Raw genomic sequence first — 19,511 nt, 5'->3', positions numbered from 1 at the left:
CACCACATAGGAGTTTAAACATCATTTTGTATTGAATAACAGTTTTACCATTTAATGAAACACTGTGTAGACTATTTTCCTTAAGAAAGTCATAATCCTAATTTGTGCCAATTATTTAGGCAAAGGTTTTTAGCAACAAAACAAACTTAAAGTACCTAAATTAAAACCTAAAAGTGCTATCATTATGCAGAATGCTCCCACTCAGACTCACGATTATATTATGTAATTACAATTGTTGATTTATTAAAGTGTACTGTTTCCCTTTAATTTGTTATTTCACTTTAATGTTGCAGGAATGTCTGTGATTTGAATTATATGCTGCAGAGTAGTTTTATATGCAGTGAAAAAGCATCATATGCAACAGTTATTGGTAACTTTTTTTAATACGTGAAAAACAATAAGTAACTCACGTTTTAACATAAATGGGATGAAGCTAAAGTATATGCATACAACAATAGCATAACGTAAAAACAAATGAATATAGTAAATCTGTACTTGAGTAGATGTACTATGTTAAATTCCAGCTGTGTTCCTATCCATAGATAAAACCTCTGGACATGCCCTAATAAATATGCTAACAGTAGACTAAGCTTTCATTTTTCTTCCATTAACTTAATGGAGTATTTTTCTGCAATTACAAACTCTGTGTAAACAATCGTGGTAACAAAATAAAGCTAACACTTGTGACATTTCATCAGAGGTGTATATATTACAGCAGTTGTTACTGTGTGAAAGTTACTGAGGCTGGAGAACAGACAAAGTAAGTAGATCTTTTCCCTCGCCTAATTTATTTATTAATTTTTGTGGAACATGTGGAAGAACCTTACACAGCCACAACAGCCTGGGTACTCCTCCTCATGCTGGTCACCAGCTTGGTCAGTCAGTGCAACTCAGCCAGTGTGTGACCGAGTTTGCGTTGGTCACTGTGTTAAGTGGAGTTGATATCAGCCATCAATATGTGTGTCCTTGTTTTGTTTGTTTGTTACATTTTTGGAAAAACCAAACTGCAGGTACAGAGAGTGTTTCACCAACAGCATGTCATTGATATCTATGATAGACTACGTATTCCAAGACCAAACCAAGCCTGAGGAATACTTTATGCACAATGCTCATGGAGTAGTGTAAACGTAAACAAACAGCCAACAGGCGGTATCTACTACGTGAAAAAATGGCGCCATCTTGTGGTCTCTTTCTGTCACTATAATTCATTCAAGGCTTTGTGGAAAATGCTTCACCTGTAAAAGTTTCAAAGTCACCGGTTAAAATCATTTTCAAGGACATTTTAAAAGTTTTAAACCAATCAGCTAAAGTTTGACAGCTGTACCGACCAGTTCCCTCCAGTCTATTGTAGCAGACTGTTTTCAAAAAATGGATAGAGGAGACCTCTCACAAAACCGTGATGGTGTAGCACAAAATGATGTTGGTGTAGGGCTAGCGGTCGATGAGCTGGGTTTGGCACTGCTGCAACGGGAAGATCTTGCAGAAATTCACATGATGCTCCCCTGGCTTCAAATCAATCCGTTGCGCCGACCTAGTTGTTAATCAACTACCACAACATGAGGAGGCGGTTGATGTTCCGGTAGGAGGCATCGAAATAAATCCACCTCAGGAAATAGAACAACCCTGGTACAATAACGGAGCAGGAGACTTTGAATTAAACCCAGCTGAGCAAGCAGAAGATCCAATTATTGAGGAAATTAGGTGGTGGGAAGATGAGGGATCTGAGAGCGACACTGAAAGTGGTCCTGATAGTGAAACAGATGACAGTGATGATGATGGAGACAATGGCCAGGATGCTCCTGTGTTATTGCCCCCCAACCCAGTACCAGGAGGTTCAAGGAGGAGACCAAGGGAGGAGGAGGATAAAGAGAAGAATAAGAAGATGGGAGAGCTAGAAAAATGTTTAAACACTGAATTTTGAGCTAGGCTGGACAGTCAGTGTTGCACCCATCTTCCAAAGCTACATGTGTCCTACATTGTGTTTCTTTCTACTGAGGAGCTTGCATCCAATAAAAGCAGCAGGAACAAACCCAGGAAACAAATAAAAAGGAAAAAGTGAAAAACTGCAAAGCAGAAAAGGAGGAAACAGAGACTCAAGGAAGGAAGATAAATAACAGAAAGAAAAGAAGAAAATGTCATGGCTGTGTGAAGGCAGGCAGGAATCCAGGAGCAGGATTCACAGAATAAAACTGAATGGAATTGAATGTCCTTCAAGAAGCCTGGAGAACCTTTCCTGAAGATTACTTTCACTATAATAAAAAAAAGAAAAAATTAAAGCAAAGGTAATGACTAGTTTGGGGGTTGTAGTCCTTTAATAATCAAGGAAAAGTAATACATCCACAATTTTAAAAAATGCTTTTATTATAAATAATCCTGTGTGGATTAGTTACTTACACATCAAAGAAATGTTTTACAGGCAGAAGAGTGCTCATCTGAGTTTTCAGCTTTTATCACCTGATCAGTACGCCACTGAAGCAGACCCACGCTGCTCTGTCTTTGAAGATTCACCATGAGAAATTGGCATTTCTTGCTCCAACTGTCCACAATATGAAAGTCACAGGAAAAACAGACAAGTCTTTTTGTTTGTTTGTTTTAGCCCACTGTGGTGCCACTTAAAATCCCTGTGTTTGAACAGTACACTTCTATTCTGCTTTAACAGCAATCCTTGATGTGCAGGGAAACATCACGGTTAGCAAGCTCACAGCGCAAGTCTTCTTTCTCTGGTCCACATGTGTAATATTTATGTTTTTGTCCATCAAGCCACTCCATAGAGCTTCACCGCAAGTAATATTCAATTGCAGCAGAGAATGCAGCAAAGCCTCCACATCCCAGAACACCAGCCTTTAGACCAGCTGCAAAACAGAAAAATAAACAGGTGGACAAGATGCATACATTTGCTGTAATGCAAACATATTAGTTATTAAAGTAAGTTACATACCGCGAAAGCCAATAGCTCCTCCAGTCACACAACCACTGTACACAGCATTCTTCCAGTCAGATTTGCCTCTGTGCTGTAAATGAAAAACAGGTACAAAAAAGACAGTTATTACCACAGTGTACTGCAGGGATAGAATAAAAGCAAGAAATGCAAAGCAAATATAATACTGGAATCTACATTTTAGAAAGAGGAGTGACTAATAAGAGATAGTTGGCATCCACCTTTGCTGTACTATTTGCACATTTACAAACTTAGCGTAAGTTGCAACTACTTTGCTGAAAATGTTTTGCTGTCCACATATATAATATGTCTTCAGTGATTCTGACGGTGCTCCAGTAATCTGACCACATATTGAGCCCTTTTCCTCTTTGAAGCCATGTTATGGATTCACATCATATCTCAAACCCTTGTTGACAAACTGTTATCATTATTTCATTCATTCCTTATTATTCTAAAGAGACTGATGGATACATTGAAAATTAATCGCCTTTGCTCATTTTTGCCTTTTGTTCTGAGCTCCAGTCTGAGGTTATATGTCCACTATGAGTCTGTCAGAACCCACATGAGGATGTAAGATGCTGTGACCTACTGATTCTATGATGCACTCTGTACAGGAGAACATGGCGCCCACAATGGCAAAGTTCTTGGCATAGGACATCCCCCTCTGGCCCATGTCTTTTAGAACCTCTCGTGCTGTTGGAGTTCTCAAAGGGTCTTTGGGGTCAATGCCAACATTAGTATCAATTCCAGCTGTGAAAACACCGAAAGCTCCTCCAAGGACGAACCCTGTGGTGAGCAAAAACATCACCAGACTCTTAAAATTGTAATATATACAGATCTTTTCTGCTATTGAGCTGAATGGCTAAATTTGGGCAACATTGTGGCTTTATTATAAACGGATTATTTGATAACTGTTTATTCAAAAAGTTCTAAAATGTTGCTTTCACGTTTCTTATGTCTGAACACAAATACATAATCTTAAAACAAGACAATATCGATGACCGATTGATTGGTTTGATCAGATGACTGATTAATTTGCTGTTTATTGGTATAATAGCATTACAGCTCCCATAGCCTCGTATATCTGAGGTGACCTAGCACACAAAATATTCCGCACGAGCAGCCAAACACGCACTAAAACACCAAACCCTTGTGATGTTTGTTACACTCTCAATGTCTCCGTTTACCTCCCACACAGGCCAGCAAAGACTTGAAGGTGCAGCTCTCCATTCCCCTCTCGATCATCTTCTGCTCGTCGCTTTTCGGAGGCACGGGCAGCCCCCCCATCACGGCGGGGTTCAGGTCCTTCACGGGCCTCTTGTCACCGATAAGATGCTCCAGAATCATACTGTACTGAAGAGTCGTGTTGTCCACACTCGGGCCGACCGAAGCTGGACCTTGTGGGTTGGAAGCAGCAGCGTTTGCAGCTCTTGTGGAGGCCGCCATGTTTCTCAATGACAGAGCTTCAAGTAAATGTCGTCGAAAGACGAGCGCGCGCATATTCGTCCCATTTGTCTGCTGATAGAAATAACGGTAATTAAAGTGTTTAGCTTCACAAAAACACGAATAAACCACGATAAATAATATGCGTGTATTCTCATATTTTTTTTTATTAAAATTATTTTATTCTCTCACTAAAAGATTACTTTGGTTAATTTTAGCACATTCGACACAAAGTCAACCTGTATTTAAAGTGTGTTTGAGGAGTTTATGCTTTTACGTAACACTGTACGTCTACCTACATTCTTTCCACTGGATTATTGTATCAAATAATAATTAAATAACGTAACAGAATTTCGCAAGACTATACTAGATCTTATTGATTAATTTACATTTAATTCGGTTTTTATTATATTAATGTCTTCTAAATTACTTTTATTTTTGTGTTTATTTTATCATTAATATATTTTTTTATTATTGACGTCTATTTTCTTTATTCAATACTCCTGTCTTGTATTATTGTATTATTTTTTTATTTATTACAGTTTATCTGTCTCGCCTGTCACTCATCTCTGTACCTTTGTTTGAAGCACACTAAACTTCAAACAAAGGTACAGTACAAATTAAATTGACTAAATAAGTTTACACCTGAGGCGAAAACGCTGTTCCTTACATGCTGTCTTATCATTTTTCTGTCCTGTTAAAAAGAAGACCACATTTCCCAGAAACCCCGTAAACACTGCGCCAAAGCATATGCGCCAAACTCGCTTCACGCGCTCCACCTATCGGCTCGAGCTCAGACCGCCGGTGGTGAGACCTTAATGCGTGCGCGAGGCGGCAGCGGCAGCGGCGGCATCCTGTCAACACAGCAGCTCCACCGCAGTACGGAACAGGTGAGGTTAATTAACACTTGTTTATTTCTCATAGCATGTGGCCTTTCTGCTTTTTTCGTCCGTTGTTTGGGGTGAAATTTGTAAACTTCACTGTAAAGGCTCTACTGTTTCTCGGTGTCTAAATTAAAGAATGGGCTATAGAGAGTCGCTCGGGTTTCGCCGAGTTACACCAACGTAGAAGTGGCTGACTGTGACATGCTCATTGCGAGCATAGTCACTGTACACGTCTATGCTCCTTTAACGTAACGACTAGTCATTGTGAGAGCAGACGCGTTTTTCCTCAAACGATAATAACGGCTGTCATAAAATTATAGCCCGAGCCAAGGACGTGTTGTTTTTACGCTAATTGAGCGTGGCACTATATGACTGCAGTGATGGCCAAGTGGACTAACAGTACTAACGCTGCATTTCATGTCCCATTTTCCGTAGCTGCAAATGTCCATCCTGAATTTTTTTTCAGTTTACTGGCTAAGGTTGCACCATCACGAGTCCAACAGGATACTGCTTGAGCAGTATTTATGCCTTCTTTATAAACATTAAAATAAAAGGTATTAACGCGGTGATAGTGTTGATGCCTGGTAATGTAACACTTTGTAAGTTTCCTCCTTAAGGAAGAACGGGTCAACTTATTTAAACTGGTCTGAATATTACGCTTAAAATCTTTTCTTTGATCTGATTTATTTTGTTGGTGTACAATGTGTCTGATATAAATATCTAAATATCTAGTACTGGATTAAGCTTATCCTCTTGTAAAGTGGAAAGTAACCCCAGGTTGGTCTTAAAACCTCTGCAAAGAGAGGTCAGTCAGGTCCTGGATTCCTGTTAGATTTTAGTTTTGTTTTTTAGTGTTTGTCTAACCCTGACAGAAAACTGAAAAATGCAGAGATAAAGTTACTAATGTTGTTTAGGCCTTAAGTAAATTTTGATGCTAATGGGAAATTATCTTCAAAACTGCCTCTGTGTGCTGCAAGCTGGTTTTCTACACGTCATCAGCCAGGCAGTTGTTCCCAATTAGAGGAGTTCTGTGTGAAGCTGTCAAACATGTCTTTGTGTTTTCTTGCAGGTACTTGTAAAACGTTTGTTGGTTTTCACTTTAGTAGATCCTTAAATGTTTCATTATGACAAATTATCCTGACTAAGCTTCTGTGTGTAATTTTTCTCTCGCCAGGTAACCTTTAAATGTAGACTTAAAAGATGGGTTCCAGAAAACCAGCCGAGTATCTAACATAATCATGCCCGAATGATAAACTTCAGCAAAAGAGAACATTTCAGTAATGAAAAGAGAGGAAAAATTAAGAAGCCAAATACATATTTTAATTACACGGCTCACTTTGAAGTCCTGTGACAAGTGAACAAATGACGGTTTTCTCTTTTGAGTATGCAAACAGAAAAGCCAGTTCAAACATAAGCACTGCACCAGCTCTGATGAGGTTTGTTTTTAGGCAATATAAGGCTTTGCTTCTCATGGTTAACCATTTAAGAAGGAGAAATGCTTCATTGGTCTGTGTTCAGGACTCAAAGAAACTCTATTGGATGTCAATCATATGTCAGCAGCACGATGGGCAGTCAGACAGTAGAGCATTCTAAAGTGGATACATCAGGTTGTTAATTTCTGAACGTTAACTGATGAAATTGGTTCCTGCCTTTTCTCAATCTGCGATACACACAGATCAGCCACAGCATTAAAACTGCAGGTGAAGTGGGTGTAATCCATCCCTGGGTAAACTCTGGTCCTGTGATTCACCTGGATATTACGCTCACTCATACACCCACTTCAACATGATAACAGATCAAGCACACGCCCTCCTCGTGGTTAACATTCCCTGTAACAGTCAAAAACTTGGTCAGGAATTAGGCATGAGGGCCATAACAAGGAGTCTGAAGCAGTGACCCTGTCTCCACTACCCACACTTTGCAATCCCATTGATCATCTGTGGGATGTGCTGGAAGAAGTCCAGTCCACAGAAGTGCCACCCGGCAACTCATAGGACACAGAGGATTTCCTGTCAACATCCCAGTGCCAAACACCACAGAGGTCATGTACATATTGTAATGGGTCAGAGCTTGTGTGCTCTCACAATGAGGGCACATATTAGGGCTGGGGGTTTTAATGTTGTCTGATCAGTGAAAGCCAGAAAAAAGACAGAACTAATAGGATTGCCATCTTTGCAGTAGAGGTACTTGGAACCCTTTAGAGCCTCCAGTGGTGATTCTTCGTCAGTTGATTTTTTTTTTTTTTTTTAAACTTCCCTCACCCTTACAATGCTGTGATTGCAGCCATTCCCCAACTGTCTTTGAATGGTACTCATGGCCATTGATCAGTGGTTGTTGATCAATGGTCATGGGAATTTGCATAATTATGATGAAGCAACTGACCTCCCAGCCCATTGTTCCTTCAGTGGGCTGGTTTCAGTCATTATGCAAATGTACTGTTTATAAGATTGGGGAAACCTGCAGTCAGCTGCAACTGAAGAAGTCACTTGGATGAGTGACGAAACGTTTCTCCCACTGAAAACGCTACGTCCAGATGAACAGAATCAACTTTTGGAGGTTCACTCATCCTATGTTCAAGTCATTATCCACACTAATTCCTGTCACTGGTGTGATATTTATAGGCAGGGGTTATGTGGGGATCACCCATGTCCAAGGGTGGAATGGTTTGTTTTGTTAGAAAATTATATCTAGTGATCTCCTTCAGTGGTTCTGCTCAATGAAAAGAATTTCAAGGTCTCTGGTTAGTGCTGTCCCCAGTGCCCAGGAATAACTCCTGTCAGTGCTAGTATCCTGTAATCATTTAAGTTAACTACACTGCTAATGGATAGCAAGAGGAAAGTACCACTGAAGTCCTGATATGCTGTGTGAAATGAGTCTGCACTGGAGTAACCTTTTCCTGATTTAGTAATCAGATTCATAATACTTTATTAATCCCTAGGGTTTTCTGGTTCTGATGATAAAAACAGTGAAAGGCAGATATTACAGTGATTTTAGTCCACTATGCTTAATCAGGTAAGCCCTCATCACAGATATTTTGCCAGGTTACTTCATTGGGAATGGCATACCACGATAATTAAGAACTGCTGACTCAGTGTAAACCTTAAGACATCAGTAACTCATCTTAATTCATATGTACACTGTCCAAACCTCCAGCTCCCCTAAAAGGTAGCTTGGTGGCTGTCAATAGATACTATAATTTTAATTTCTAAATATATTACAATGCTGTGAAAAAGATTAAAGTCAAGATTTAGTTTTCCATATTTTGTTCTGTTTCAGAGTCATAAAAAATTCTACTAATTTTTAGATTATCAGATGGACTGCAAAAAAGTTGAAACATTTCAAGGACCACTGATAGAAGCTTTCCAAATTCATTTTGTACCCTTTCCTTCTGCTGTTGAGTTGCAGCGTATTTAGAAAAGCAATGTTGGGTAGAGGTTAAGGGGAATAACTGAATAGCCGTCTGGCATTGTTTCAGAAGTCAAGTGTGGGTCATTGGTGAGTATTGCAGTTCCTTGGTGTAATCTAAACTAGATTGTCAATTCAATAGTGAGGAGGGACAATTCTGTAAAAGATGGAACCAGTTAGGAAAATATGTGAATATCTGCCTCATCTATAACTCTGTGGACACATTGTAGCTTGAGGAAGAGAGAGTCTATGTCCATGTAAAATAGAAAGTATGTGTTGTTTTTAAAGCCTGTGCATGTCAATGTTTAGACTGTGGGCTTGTTCATAAAGCGATCACCTTGGCAACACTTTCCTTTGCATACATTTTTGTGTAAAGACACTGGGAATAAACAAATCAGTGTGTTATGTGGCTTTAAATTAAAATTATTATGTTAAGAAAGGTTTAAAGATTCAAATGAAAATGAAGCTCAGGGTCTGTGTATCAGTTCAAATTAAGTGTTAAATAAGAGCAAATCTGTCTGAGTATAGTTCATAGTTCCAGTTTGACTCAGAACAGCAGGGTGTTGTGTTGTCATACAGCTAAAGTATAGCTTGAATAACTGTTTGTGCTTTAAGGTCCATTTCCCAGAGCGCTCTCTCTTTGTAACCATTCATTTAAAATTTATTGCTATGCGTTTTGACCCTCTTGTCTATGTCAAGAATAGCTCTAAAACTCTAATATGGTGCCAATGCTAATATAAAATGGAAAGCCAGTTCTAAGCCTAGTGTGGTCAGTCAGCTCTTTTCTATCCCTGACACACTTGCACACACTCATCTGAGAACAAAATGGTTCTTATTCGTCCTCAAGAGGCAAGGTCTGGCCTGTATGTACAGTTGGAGTGGCATGTCCTTTACTGCAATAGAGGAGAATTTAATTGAGGAGATAGGGAAGAGATTGGATGATTGGAGCAGAAATGAGTACTACAGTGGGATTCAATCAGTTGAATAAACAGAAATACCTTTGTTTCTGGTAGTCCGCATGCCTTCTGAGAAAGTTGTTATATTCTGGGATATTTTAACTTTTCCTTTGTAGAGGCACAGTTGGATTCCAGCCTTCACATTATTCCCAGGAGCAACTTTCTCTTTGCCTTTTTTTTTTTTTTCCTCCTTAAGCTAATGCTCAATCTATCAAAACGCTAGTGTCTAAAAGCCATTGCACTACATCTTTCTGAGAGCATTCAATAAAGAAGGTAACTCTAAGAATACTTTTCTTTTTGGCTGTTTTTAGTTGATTACTGTCCAGGAAACTGATTGCATTCTTGACAAGCATCGCAGTCTAACTGAGTGCCTCAAAGGAATGCTTCTGTTTTTGTAAATGGGTCATTTGGACCAGATCTGAGGTGAAGCGCAGATATAGTCTTTACAGAAATATCAGGCTTTTTTGCATGCCCTCCCTCCTGACAACAACAGCTGTGCTTTTCAAAAGTGTAATATCCAGCTTCAGAATGGACAAATAAAATAAGCTACTGAGCTATTTTGAGGAGAGGACAGGTCAGGCCAGTTCACATGTGTGATGTTTATGCATACACGGGAGTGTCATTATGATGTTTGCTTGGTATTTGAAAGATGTCTGAACCATTGTAATAGCTTTCAGTCTCCATACAAATTAAAATGGTCACACCCACTGTTCACATAAAATAGCTCTCCTGCCACAAGTCTGTGTACTGTTGCAAAATCAAAAGGCGCAGAGAGGAAGCCTCCTCTTGGGTTGGACAGAATTTCTAGTCAGTGGTACTAATACTACGGTGTTCCATTGTGGAAAGCTACTGAGGTCTGTTTTTTATTCTCTCACAGTCATCTTGGATGCTATGCTAGTGTTTCTATGGAATCCGCCCACTCATTGTACATGTAGCCAGCCAGGACAGACTGAAAAGTAGCTGAGGTTTTTTGCAACGTGGCTTTGACTGGCTGTTTATTAGAAAAGAACTTTGACACCATCAGAGCAGGAAGTTAGCCCCTCGAGGGAGCCTTGCTCTGAGAAAGATGAAACAGAGGATGGACCAGATGAAATATGCATGAAGACTGTATCTAGCTCAGCTCATGCTCCTGTATCACTGACGAATCGAGGACAGAGCAGGTTTTGGGGAAATAATGGATGACTGTAACTGCTGTGATGTGGCACAGTGAATACCTCAGTTATTCACTGTGTATAGTGATTGTTCTGATATTGATACACTAGTTTTTGAAGGGATAACTTTATAAACCTATATTTCCTTAGAGGAAACATTAAGAATAGAATTAATTTATGAACATGTATGTTCAGAGGGTGGCTAACTTAAGTTGCAGCATTAAGGGAATTTACCCTGATTGTTGACAACCGTAATATGGAAGTTTGACATCCTAAAACTGAGACAGAGTTCTTGCTTTGCAATACAGCATCTCTTCATTTTAAAGCCTACTCTTGAGCTCTTGCTAATAGTGCTGTGTTACCAACAGAGTGCTTGCCTAACATCTGGAGCTAATTTATGGGATATTAATTGTACTTTTTTAAAACTATGGTATGTAATGAAATATTGTTTAAGTGTGTTTCTAGGTTGAGAATCTATGATTAGGAAATTCTTGTGCAGCATACGTAATCTGAGCAAACATTTCCATGTTTAAAAACTGTCAGCTAACAATTTTTAGTGACACTTTAGTGACACAGTATTGAAAAGTTGTTGCAAAATTAAAGTTATGCCGACATCAGAGACACAACCTTAAGGTCTTCTGGATTACTTCTACATTACCTAGATATCGTTGGTCAAACATTCATCCAGAATTATGGCAGAAGTTTTTGTTGATTTCCCTCAGCATGTTGTGTCTCAACTGCGCTCCTGAGCTCTTGCCCTAAAAACCATATCAGACATCTTAAGTTAATCATAGAACAAATAAGACAGAATATATATCTAGGTAAAAGTGTTTGTATTGAAGAAAAAAAAACAAACAGGCTCTGTAATACTAGCGTGCTTATGTACAAAACACCTTGTGTGCTGCCTTCTTACAAGTGTTTATTGATAGAATTAGCTGTCAAGCAAATGTGCTTGGGTTAAGAAAAACAAGAATATGTACATTTAATTTCTTCATGCATTAATATCACCGTTGTTTGTTGCTTTGTAAAAGATGGTCTCACTGGACCAGTGTTGGATAAACATTTATCCATCAGTAACACACAGTTTTTACCGTTATCATGACCAGTTTTCACTGAGGAGATAATGACTCTATGTTTGCTGGGATGATAAGTTAATTAAGCATGTGCTTGGTGTTTAGCATAAACACCAACCATGTGCTTGGTGTTTATGCTAAAATGTTCAGTGGCGCTATGAAGAGAGTTAAATGGAAATCCATCAGATTAATGGAGTTTACTTCTCCCCCCTCCACCCCTTAAAATAACATGGTATGTACCAAACCATGGTTCAGATAGCTGAGCTGAATAGATTTGGAAAGTCAACAGTTTTCTAATGATTGCTTTGATGACTGTTGTAATTTTCTAATTAGCTGTTCTGATACCAGAACTATTATGCAGTTGTATTTATTTATTTATGAAATGGGAATAAGCTTTATTTTTATAATCCTTTTTTTTTTGCTCTGCATGTTTACGGTTTCATGTAGTATCATATATAGTTAAAGACATGTCATTTTACTGTGGACTCTGATTATGAGAGGGATGACAATGGACACCATGTACTTGAAAAGTTAGTAAGTACACAAGTGAAGACCAAATAATGGAGCTTATCCTAATTTAAATACAGTGGCATATTTTCAGTGTATGAATACTGTATCAGACATAAACATTGGGAACTGGGTTTCTCAATATAAGCATATATTCCAAAAGTGATTAGTTTGGGAGGCCATGTTGTAAACAGACCAGGCGAGCGTTATATTGATCTGGGTCCAGATCAAAGGAAATTGTCAACACAGCACTTTCCTGACTAGCTCTACTTTCTTCCCATCTTGTACTGAACTAAAAAAGTGATGATTCAACATATCTATAATCTTTAGTCTATTTTATATACAGATGGTGAGTAGTTTTTCTGGGTTTTAGTTGAGCATCGGTGCGGTATAATACTGTAAGGGTAGTGGAGTTTCTTGTTGTATATGAAACTATTCCAAGCTGTAGGTTAAGTCTCCTACATTCACTCCAGTATGGTTTTAGCTTTTACTCTGTTTATATTTGTACAGCTGTGCTAATTTTAGTGTTTTTTACATTATGATTTTGCTACATTCAGTTCTTACAAGTCGCTCACTGTACAAAAATGTCACATTTACTCTAATATGTTGTGTAAAACTTTGTCGGAAACACTCTAATACAGCTTTTTGCATCCTAGTTTCACATCTCTTTCCTCTAAAGGGGGAACACAGGGGGAGAACAAAGACTATCTCACAGCGTGGGATACGAGCTAATCCCACTCACTTCCTGTTTCACTTTAGCCCATATAATGACTTTGCACACGTCGCTTTGCAACATCCAGGTGCCGCACAGATGCTTTGGATATGCTAGGGTGGTCAGACAAAATGAATCAATTTTTGCATGGGTGTGAGGTGAAAATTTCCTGGATGTGTATTGTCTACTCCACTAGCAACTTTGTATTACTTTCTATATCTTAAAGTAAAATAGCTTTTAATTTGGGAGTGTTGTATGCTTTAAAAAAAGCTATCTGTTTATTAGCTGTAATGCAGATGGCAATTTCTTCAGCTGCTGTTATGGTAATGAGATATCACTAATATCATCAGCAGCAGCAGCAGCAGCAGTGACACACAGATAATCTCTGCTTTCATTTTTAAGAAGCTTAGTTACAGTGCTCTTTCTCTACTATGATTAGCATCCAAGTAGCTTCCAATGATAGACGTCATCATTTCTATATTAGGTTTCACCAGTTGCTACATCAGTAGTGACTAGCAACTGCTAATATAATCCATGAATCTTGGCGCTGGTGTGGTTTGGATCAGATTCTCAGATACAGTATTACCAAGAAGGTTAAATGCAAAGGCTTTATCAAAAACAGTGATACAATGAATAACCAGGCTGCCTGCCCCTCAACAGTATAGTATTATATACATAATGAAATCACACCTCATTCTTCTTAGAAATGTCTATTTCAGAGATTTGACAACACTGACATTTGTAACTTTTTCATTGTGTTAAGCTACTTTGTTATTTTCCAAGCTAGCTTCCACATCTTGAAACTGGGATCTAGCCATAGTCAAGTTTGTTTGGACTGTTACTAATATTCCTTTTTCATGTTAGTCTAAGTTAATTTTATGTTGAATGTGTAATCCTGTAATTCTCAGACTATTTGCCTTAGGCTAATTTTGTGAGCAGTTTCAATTTTCAAATGCCAAGTGATGATGGAAAATGCTGTATTTTTAGACATGCTCGACTGAATCATTGAACATCTTGTATTTGTTTTTACATCCCATGTGACAGTCTTGTGTCTGCGTGGAGATTCTGACTCAGTGCTTTTTCCTCTACACAGAAGGTGGAAAAGGAAGAGGAGGACAAGCATTTGGTGTTTACTGTATTGTGTGCCTGCATTTAGTTTTATGAGAGAACTGTGGTATTCAGAAGTCTGTCTGCCTGGCCTCAGTTATTATATGATGACAGGAATCCCCTGACAGACGTGTCACCCACTGAGCAACCAGCCACATGGTTTTATGTACCATCATTATTTATTAATGTTTGACATGTTTCATACTCCAGGGGTCTGCAACTTCCTGCTTGCATATATATTAATTTTATGCAGATGGCAAGGAAGCTTATTTTGGTCAGAAATTCATAGGAACGTCATGATGTGCAAGGCAGCTGTTGTATGGCTGAAAAAATAGTTTTCATAATTAGTCATAGGCCTCCTTATTTTTACCTTCACAGTTTATTTTCTTGTTTACTTCAAGTAAGCAGCACCGTCTTGGAAAATATTCTCAGTTGTAGATAAAAAGGAGAAGCTGATGACAAGGTATGTATGGGAAGAAGAAAAAGACAGTAAACAATCTTCCCACTTTACCACTGCAGGAACTTTCCCCTGGGAGCATGAAAGCTTTGTTTCCACTGTGGAAACTAATGTTTAAATTAAGTCCTGGGTATTTTTCTACTTCTAAAAAGTCCCTGCTTGGAGGCTAGGGCTTTCAAAAGTCCAGGAAATTTAGTGGAGGGGCCAGATCCTTGTCATTGCTTGAGACACTAGAAAAGTTTCTTGTAGTTTGCATGAAACACACCAAGTTGTCTACGAACATTTGCTATCTACTCTCTGAGCTGTAGGGAAACTTAAAGAAAGGCAATGCAAACTGGAAATGGAGAACATTTGCCTTTAAAGTAAAAGCAATCGATCTTAGCAACTAAATTAAACTTGTCTACGACTTGCTGAATTTGGAATACATTGGGTTGCCTAATTACGTCTGTCCTTTGGGGATTCATTTTATTATAAAGTATTCTGCATTCCTGTGTAATTTGGAATAAAGAGAGATTGATTCATGACTCAGTGTATTGCAATGCTCAGTGTTACAGCAATCCATTAAGAATAGATGTTGATAGAAAACATGGTTACCATTGCCAATTAGAACCTTTACAGTCATCTGATGAATATTGAAGAAAAGAAGTTAACTCTGTTTGCAGCATCAAAATATAGGATTTAAAAAGACCGTCGTATGGTCAGGGTTAGGTAGTTAGGTCCAATAATGACACAGGTCACCACTCATGGTGAATAATCATGGGAATAAAGTGGCGTTGTGACACTAGAAGGGTGTAATTTATGATGTAGTGAGTGACAATGGTAGTATCAGAATCCATGTCGTCGAAAGCATGTTTTTGTCAGATGTATATCAATCATGCTTGGAATCTGAGTGTGAAACTGCGTGCCTTAAAAAAAAAAAAAGTTGAGCATCTAACTCAACTGTTACTACACTCTCTGAATCCCCCTTTTTAAAAGGCAGGTTTTGTGGTGGCATAAGGGTGTGGTCAGACCAAGTTCCTCAGTTTACCACTTGCCACAAACTGGAGCCTGTTCCAGCCCAGCCCAGAGTGCCGTACACTCTGCCCACACGCTCCACGGCCTTGGCATGCTGTACATTGTGGGATCCAAATTACATCAGTATGGGAGAGCATAAAATGCTGACCCCTCCACAAATCAGCCGCCCTCATATTTTGGTGTGTTTCTGAGACAAAGATTGGCTTTGTCAGTGTCAGTGGCCATTATGTATGTGTATAAAGCCTACAGATAACTTAGAAATAAACTGTGCACAACAGTGTCATAAATCTATTTCCAGAATCTATTTCCAGTAGCATGTTTAAAAAAAAAAAAAAAAACTACTGATGTTCTCTTTCACAACATACAGTTTCAGGTTAAATAAATCTGAATGTTGTACATTTTCCAGCCTATCCCCGATTTTTTCCTTTCATGCTGTCTGGAAAAACTGAGAGGAGAACAACTTGCCCATGGCTGAGACAGTTCCTTTCTTTGCTTTTGTATGAGAGAGTGAAAGAGGCAACAGCACACATAGCACAGCAGTTGGCAACTTGCAGTACTTCCTCATCCTGACTGCTGTATGGAGGTGAAAGCCATTGCTCCTGGCCCTGCATTTCCCCCCGCAGCCTCTTTAGAGCATAACAACAGAGAAATATTTTGTTCATTTTTGCTGCAAGGAACTCAGGCACAAGGTAGACTATAGGACAGCGCCCAGCACCAAAAACGTAAGTGAACTGCTGTGTCTTTTGTTTTGTCAACAATCTGCCATTACTGTTTCATTACTCGCTTCTTTTAGAGCTTCCTATGCTTTTACTTTGAATTTAATATAAGATTGGTGACTATAGAATAGTTTAAACCCAGTAAATTCACCACCATGATCTGTTGGAAGGGAAGTTTTAAAAACAGTGGCTAACAGAGGATACCATATGTTATCCTTATTGTATATTATATTAAGATTTATTTAGCTTAAGCCTTTTTGCTAACCACAGAGCCAGACAGGAAAGAAGTCAAGAGGATGTGATGATTCAGAGTGACATTTAACCTAGTAACTTATTTTCTGTTTCTTATGTGTCCATTGCGGTTTGAAGCATTATATTGGATCATTTCTTGAATCATTCATGCTGCTGCTGCTGGTCTGTGAAGCAGTCTTGTCAGTGCCCATGGTCTGGAGGTAAAGACATACGTTAGCTTAACTCGGCAAAAAGAACTTTGTATCAGTGGCATCCAGTCACACCAGACTTTACTCTGTGCAACAGAGTCTTATCACAAGAAGGCAACAAGTTTTGCAGCCACTCCTTTGTAGGACCTGCAGTTTCAACCTATGTTTTCATTTTTTCATTAAGGTTTACTTAAAATGAATAGACAGGATCTTCATTCTTATGCACAGAGAGTTATTGATGCAGTAGTTCATTTATATTCTACATGCACTAAATATTTGAAGTGGAGAGCAGTTTGCTTGTCCTGTACTTTTTCAGAGTCTATATTTAGAGTCAGAGAATGAGCAAAGATCCATTAGATGGATTTTTCTCTGTGATTGGAGACTATTTGTAGTAATGGCGAGCTGAGCAGGCAAAGTTTAAAATGAATTCCTTTCATTTGGGATTGTATTTAATAATGTAGCTAACAAAAGTAAGCTAGATTATTGAATTTTGTATGCAGTAGATTGATTAAGATTAAATTATTAGATTAAGTGAAATGGAAGCATGCAGGAAGTTAGTTGTCAAACCTCAAATTAAGATGTGTGGTTGAATTTGTTGACTTTTCATATAATTCAGCTCGGTCTGATTTCAGTGCTTCTCTTGGTTTTGTAATGGTAGCACATTGCCCTCTTTCCTGAAGTTCTATCAGATCAGATGATGTGTATGTGATTGTTTTATCCAGGCCCAGACTGATGACGGCTGTCCGTTGCTTTCCTCTTATCTCCTTCTAGCAGCACAGTCCAGAAGCAACCGTCAGAAATTTGGAGAAACTCCTCCTCCTCCTCTCCGTCCCATATTCAGCCTTTATATCATCTTGCCAAGTTTGGAAGCAATATAATTAAGGCAGATGACGACCCATTACTTACTGCTGTGGTGACTGCAAATTATATTTGCCTTTCAAAAATGGCTGTTTTTTAGAGCAGATTCCATATTTAGTTTTTTACCAGTCATGAAGAAGTCATAATGTCATCATCCAGCATATGTGTCTTATTAGACTCAGCAAGCTGCAGTGTAATAAAACCACTAAATGACTGTCATCTTTCTTGGCTAATGTGATGTTTACAGGGAGATTCTCACTGTCTTAGTTTTTAGTTAGATCAAGTTTAAAGTTACTTCTGGCTGTCTCTCAAAGACTTTTAGTTTTCACAACTGGGTCGTTGTAAGATAAGTGGGACAGGGCTCTGGCCCCTGAGAATCCTGTCTCTGCAGAGGAAATATGGAAAGGTCATACTGTATATGCAGACTTCTGCAGTGGTCGAGGAAAGTGGAAACAAAATGTATCAGTGTTAAAGTTTAGACACTTATCCTTTCATATTTATTATCTTTTCAAAATGCTTGCCTAGAGCTTTTACTTCCCTTATAGTAACCACCCCCCCCCCCCCAAAAAAAAAAAAAAACAACAAAAAAACAAATCAGCAACACGATTATACATCCTGGATTGAAACATCCTCAAATGTATCTCACTTCCTCATGTAGCCTACAAAGTGTTCAGGGCAGGTTGAGAAACAGGCACAGCTTGTGCTCTGTAGAGAATGGTGCCATAGCTATGTAATCTGTGTCTGAGGGGAGGTGAGACAGCACGGCTGAAGTGTTAGACTACTAGGCTAGGCAGGAGCTAGTCATGGGATATTGCCTAGAGAGGCCCGAAGTATCATATGATGGGCCAGCAGGAAAACACATGCTCTGATACAGTCAATAAAGCAACTGAATATATTGTGCTGTTAACCAGTACCTAAGCACCTAAAAGTGTACTTACAGTGTGAAATTATCCTAAGTATGTGCCAACTACTCGTTACTGCAGCATCGTTTGTCCTGCTCTAAATTGCTACACATGCAGCAGTTCAGTCACTGCAGTACAAAATGTATAAATAGTTGAGGCTGGAGGGAAAAAAAGGTGGCCTTCCTGTTGGGAAGTCATGGTTGTACAGGCTTGTGACTAGAGAGTACTATTCTCATCAAGAGTCCTCTGCTTTTAAGAGAATCAAGTTACCACACAACCACGATCAATAAGTCAGCCAACCCTTTGGGAGCTACCGAACCTTTTTACCAGTATGCTCTGTCTTTGCACTCTGACCTCCATTTCCTTCAGCTGCTCAGATGAGCGCATTACCCACATCAAATGAAAACCTTTAACAGTCACCCTGACCACATCATATTATATTATTGTGCTGCTTTTAAAGGGAGCCTGTTGTGTGTGTCTTTTCCAGCTTCATATTTTTATCCCAGGACTTTACTTAAGTAGCTTTGCATGAGTTTATTAACTTGTACTGAGCCTTGGTGCAGTTGATCATTTCATGGTTTTGAGTAGCTATGTGTCTTCTGAGATCGTATATGAGTTATTCCCTCTTTTTGATAATGTAATGATCCAAGAGTGGAAAACAAAAAGTGTCTCAGACATGATGCTTAGAGACGTCTGATGCCTGTAGTTTGTTTGTTGGCTCACAGGTATTTTGTGTGTATGGTGATTTCATTACTTCAAACTCTGGCCATGTTTATCATGAACATCCAAAATCAGTACACCGTATCTCAGTATATCCTGTATATGACAGAAAATAAGAAAAATACCATACCATATTCCTTATACAGCCACTTCACACTGCATATGTAACTTCTACTGGTGTGGAGATTAAGTGGAGTCTTGGTTAGTGCTGCTGGTATGAACAAATCA

General features: G+C 38.8%; 2 protein-coding genes across 2 annotated transcripts in view; one reads left to right on the top strand and one right to left on the bottom strand.

Annotated features, from left to right (window-relative positions):
* Window positions 1-2,293: 2,293 nt before the first annotated feature.
* On the bottom strand, window positions 2,294-4,438 carry timm22 (translocase of inner mitochondrial membrane 22 homolog (yeast)). Its single transcript, XM_006799537.3, has 4 exons — window positions 4,126-4,438; window positions 3,528-3,724; window positions 2,939-3,011; window positions 2,294-2,852 (listed from the first exon to the last, which is right to left on the bottom strand). The coding sequence occupies exons 1-4, from the start codon at window positions 4,436-4,438 to the stop codon at window positions 2,776-2,778; spliced, it is 660 nt and encodes a 219-aa protein (XP_006799600.3). The 3' UTR covers window positions 2,294-2,775.
* A 748-nt stretch (window positions 4,439-5,186) lies between these two features.
* specc1 (sperm antigen with calponin homology and coiled-coil domains 1) overlaps window positions 5,187-19,511 on the top strand; it is a 73,398-nt gene continuing 59,073 nt past the window's right edge. Inside the window, exon 1 of the mRNA XM_006799538.3 lies at window positions 5,187-5,271. The gene's annotated coding sequence lies outside the window, so the exon portion shown is untranslated. The remainder of the gene's footprint in view (window positions 5,272-19,511) is intronic.

This window comes from Neolamprologus brichardi, chromosome 10, assembly GCF_056152115.1.
Source record: "Neolamprologus brichardi isolate AB-2024 chromosome 10, ASM5615211v1, whole genome shotgun sequence".
NCBI classification, from domain to species: Eukaryota; Metazoa; Chordata; class Actinopteri; order Cichliformes; family Cichlidae; genus Neolamprologus; species Neolamprologus brichardi.
The sequence above is the reverse complement of the archived record's forward strand: the minus strand, read 5'-3'. Positions and strand labels throughout refer to the sequence as shown.

What these genes read in the sequence shown, in the direction of transcription:
- timm22 (XM_006799537.3), bottom strand. Translation starts at nt 4,438, where the DNA reads ATGCGCGCGCTCGTCTTTCGACGACATTTACTTGAAGCTCTGTCATTG. An exon ending in CAGAGTGCATCATAGAATCA is followed by an intron (nt 3,012 to 3,527) that starts GTAGGTCACAGC and finishes TTTCATTTACAG; the next exon opens with CACAGAGGCAAATCTGACTG. An exon ending in AGGAGCTATTGGCTTTCGCG is followed by an intron (nt 2,853 to 2,938) that starts GTATGTAACTTA and finishes TCTGTTTTGCAG; the next exon opens with CTGGTCTAAAGGCTGGTGTT.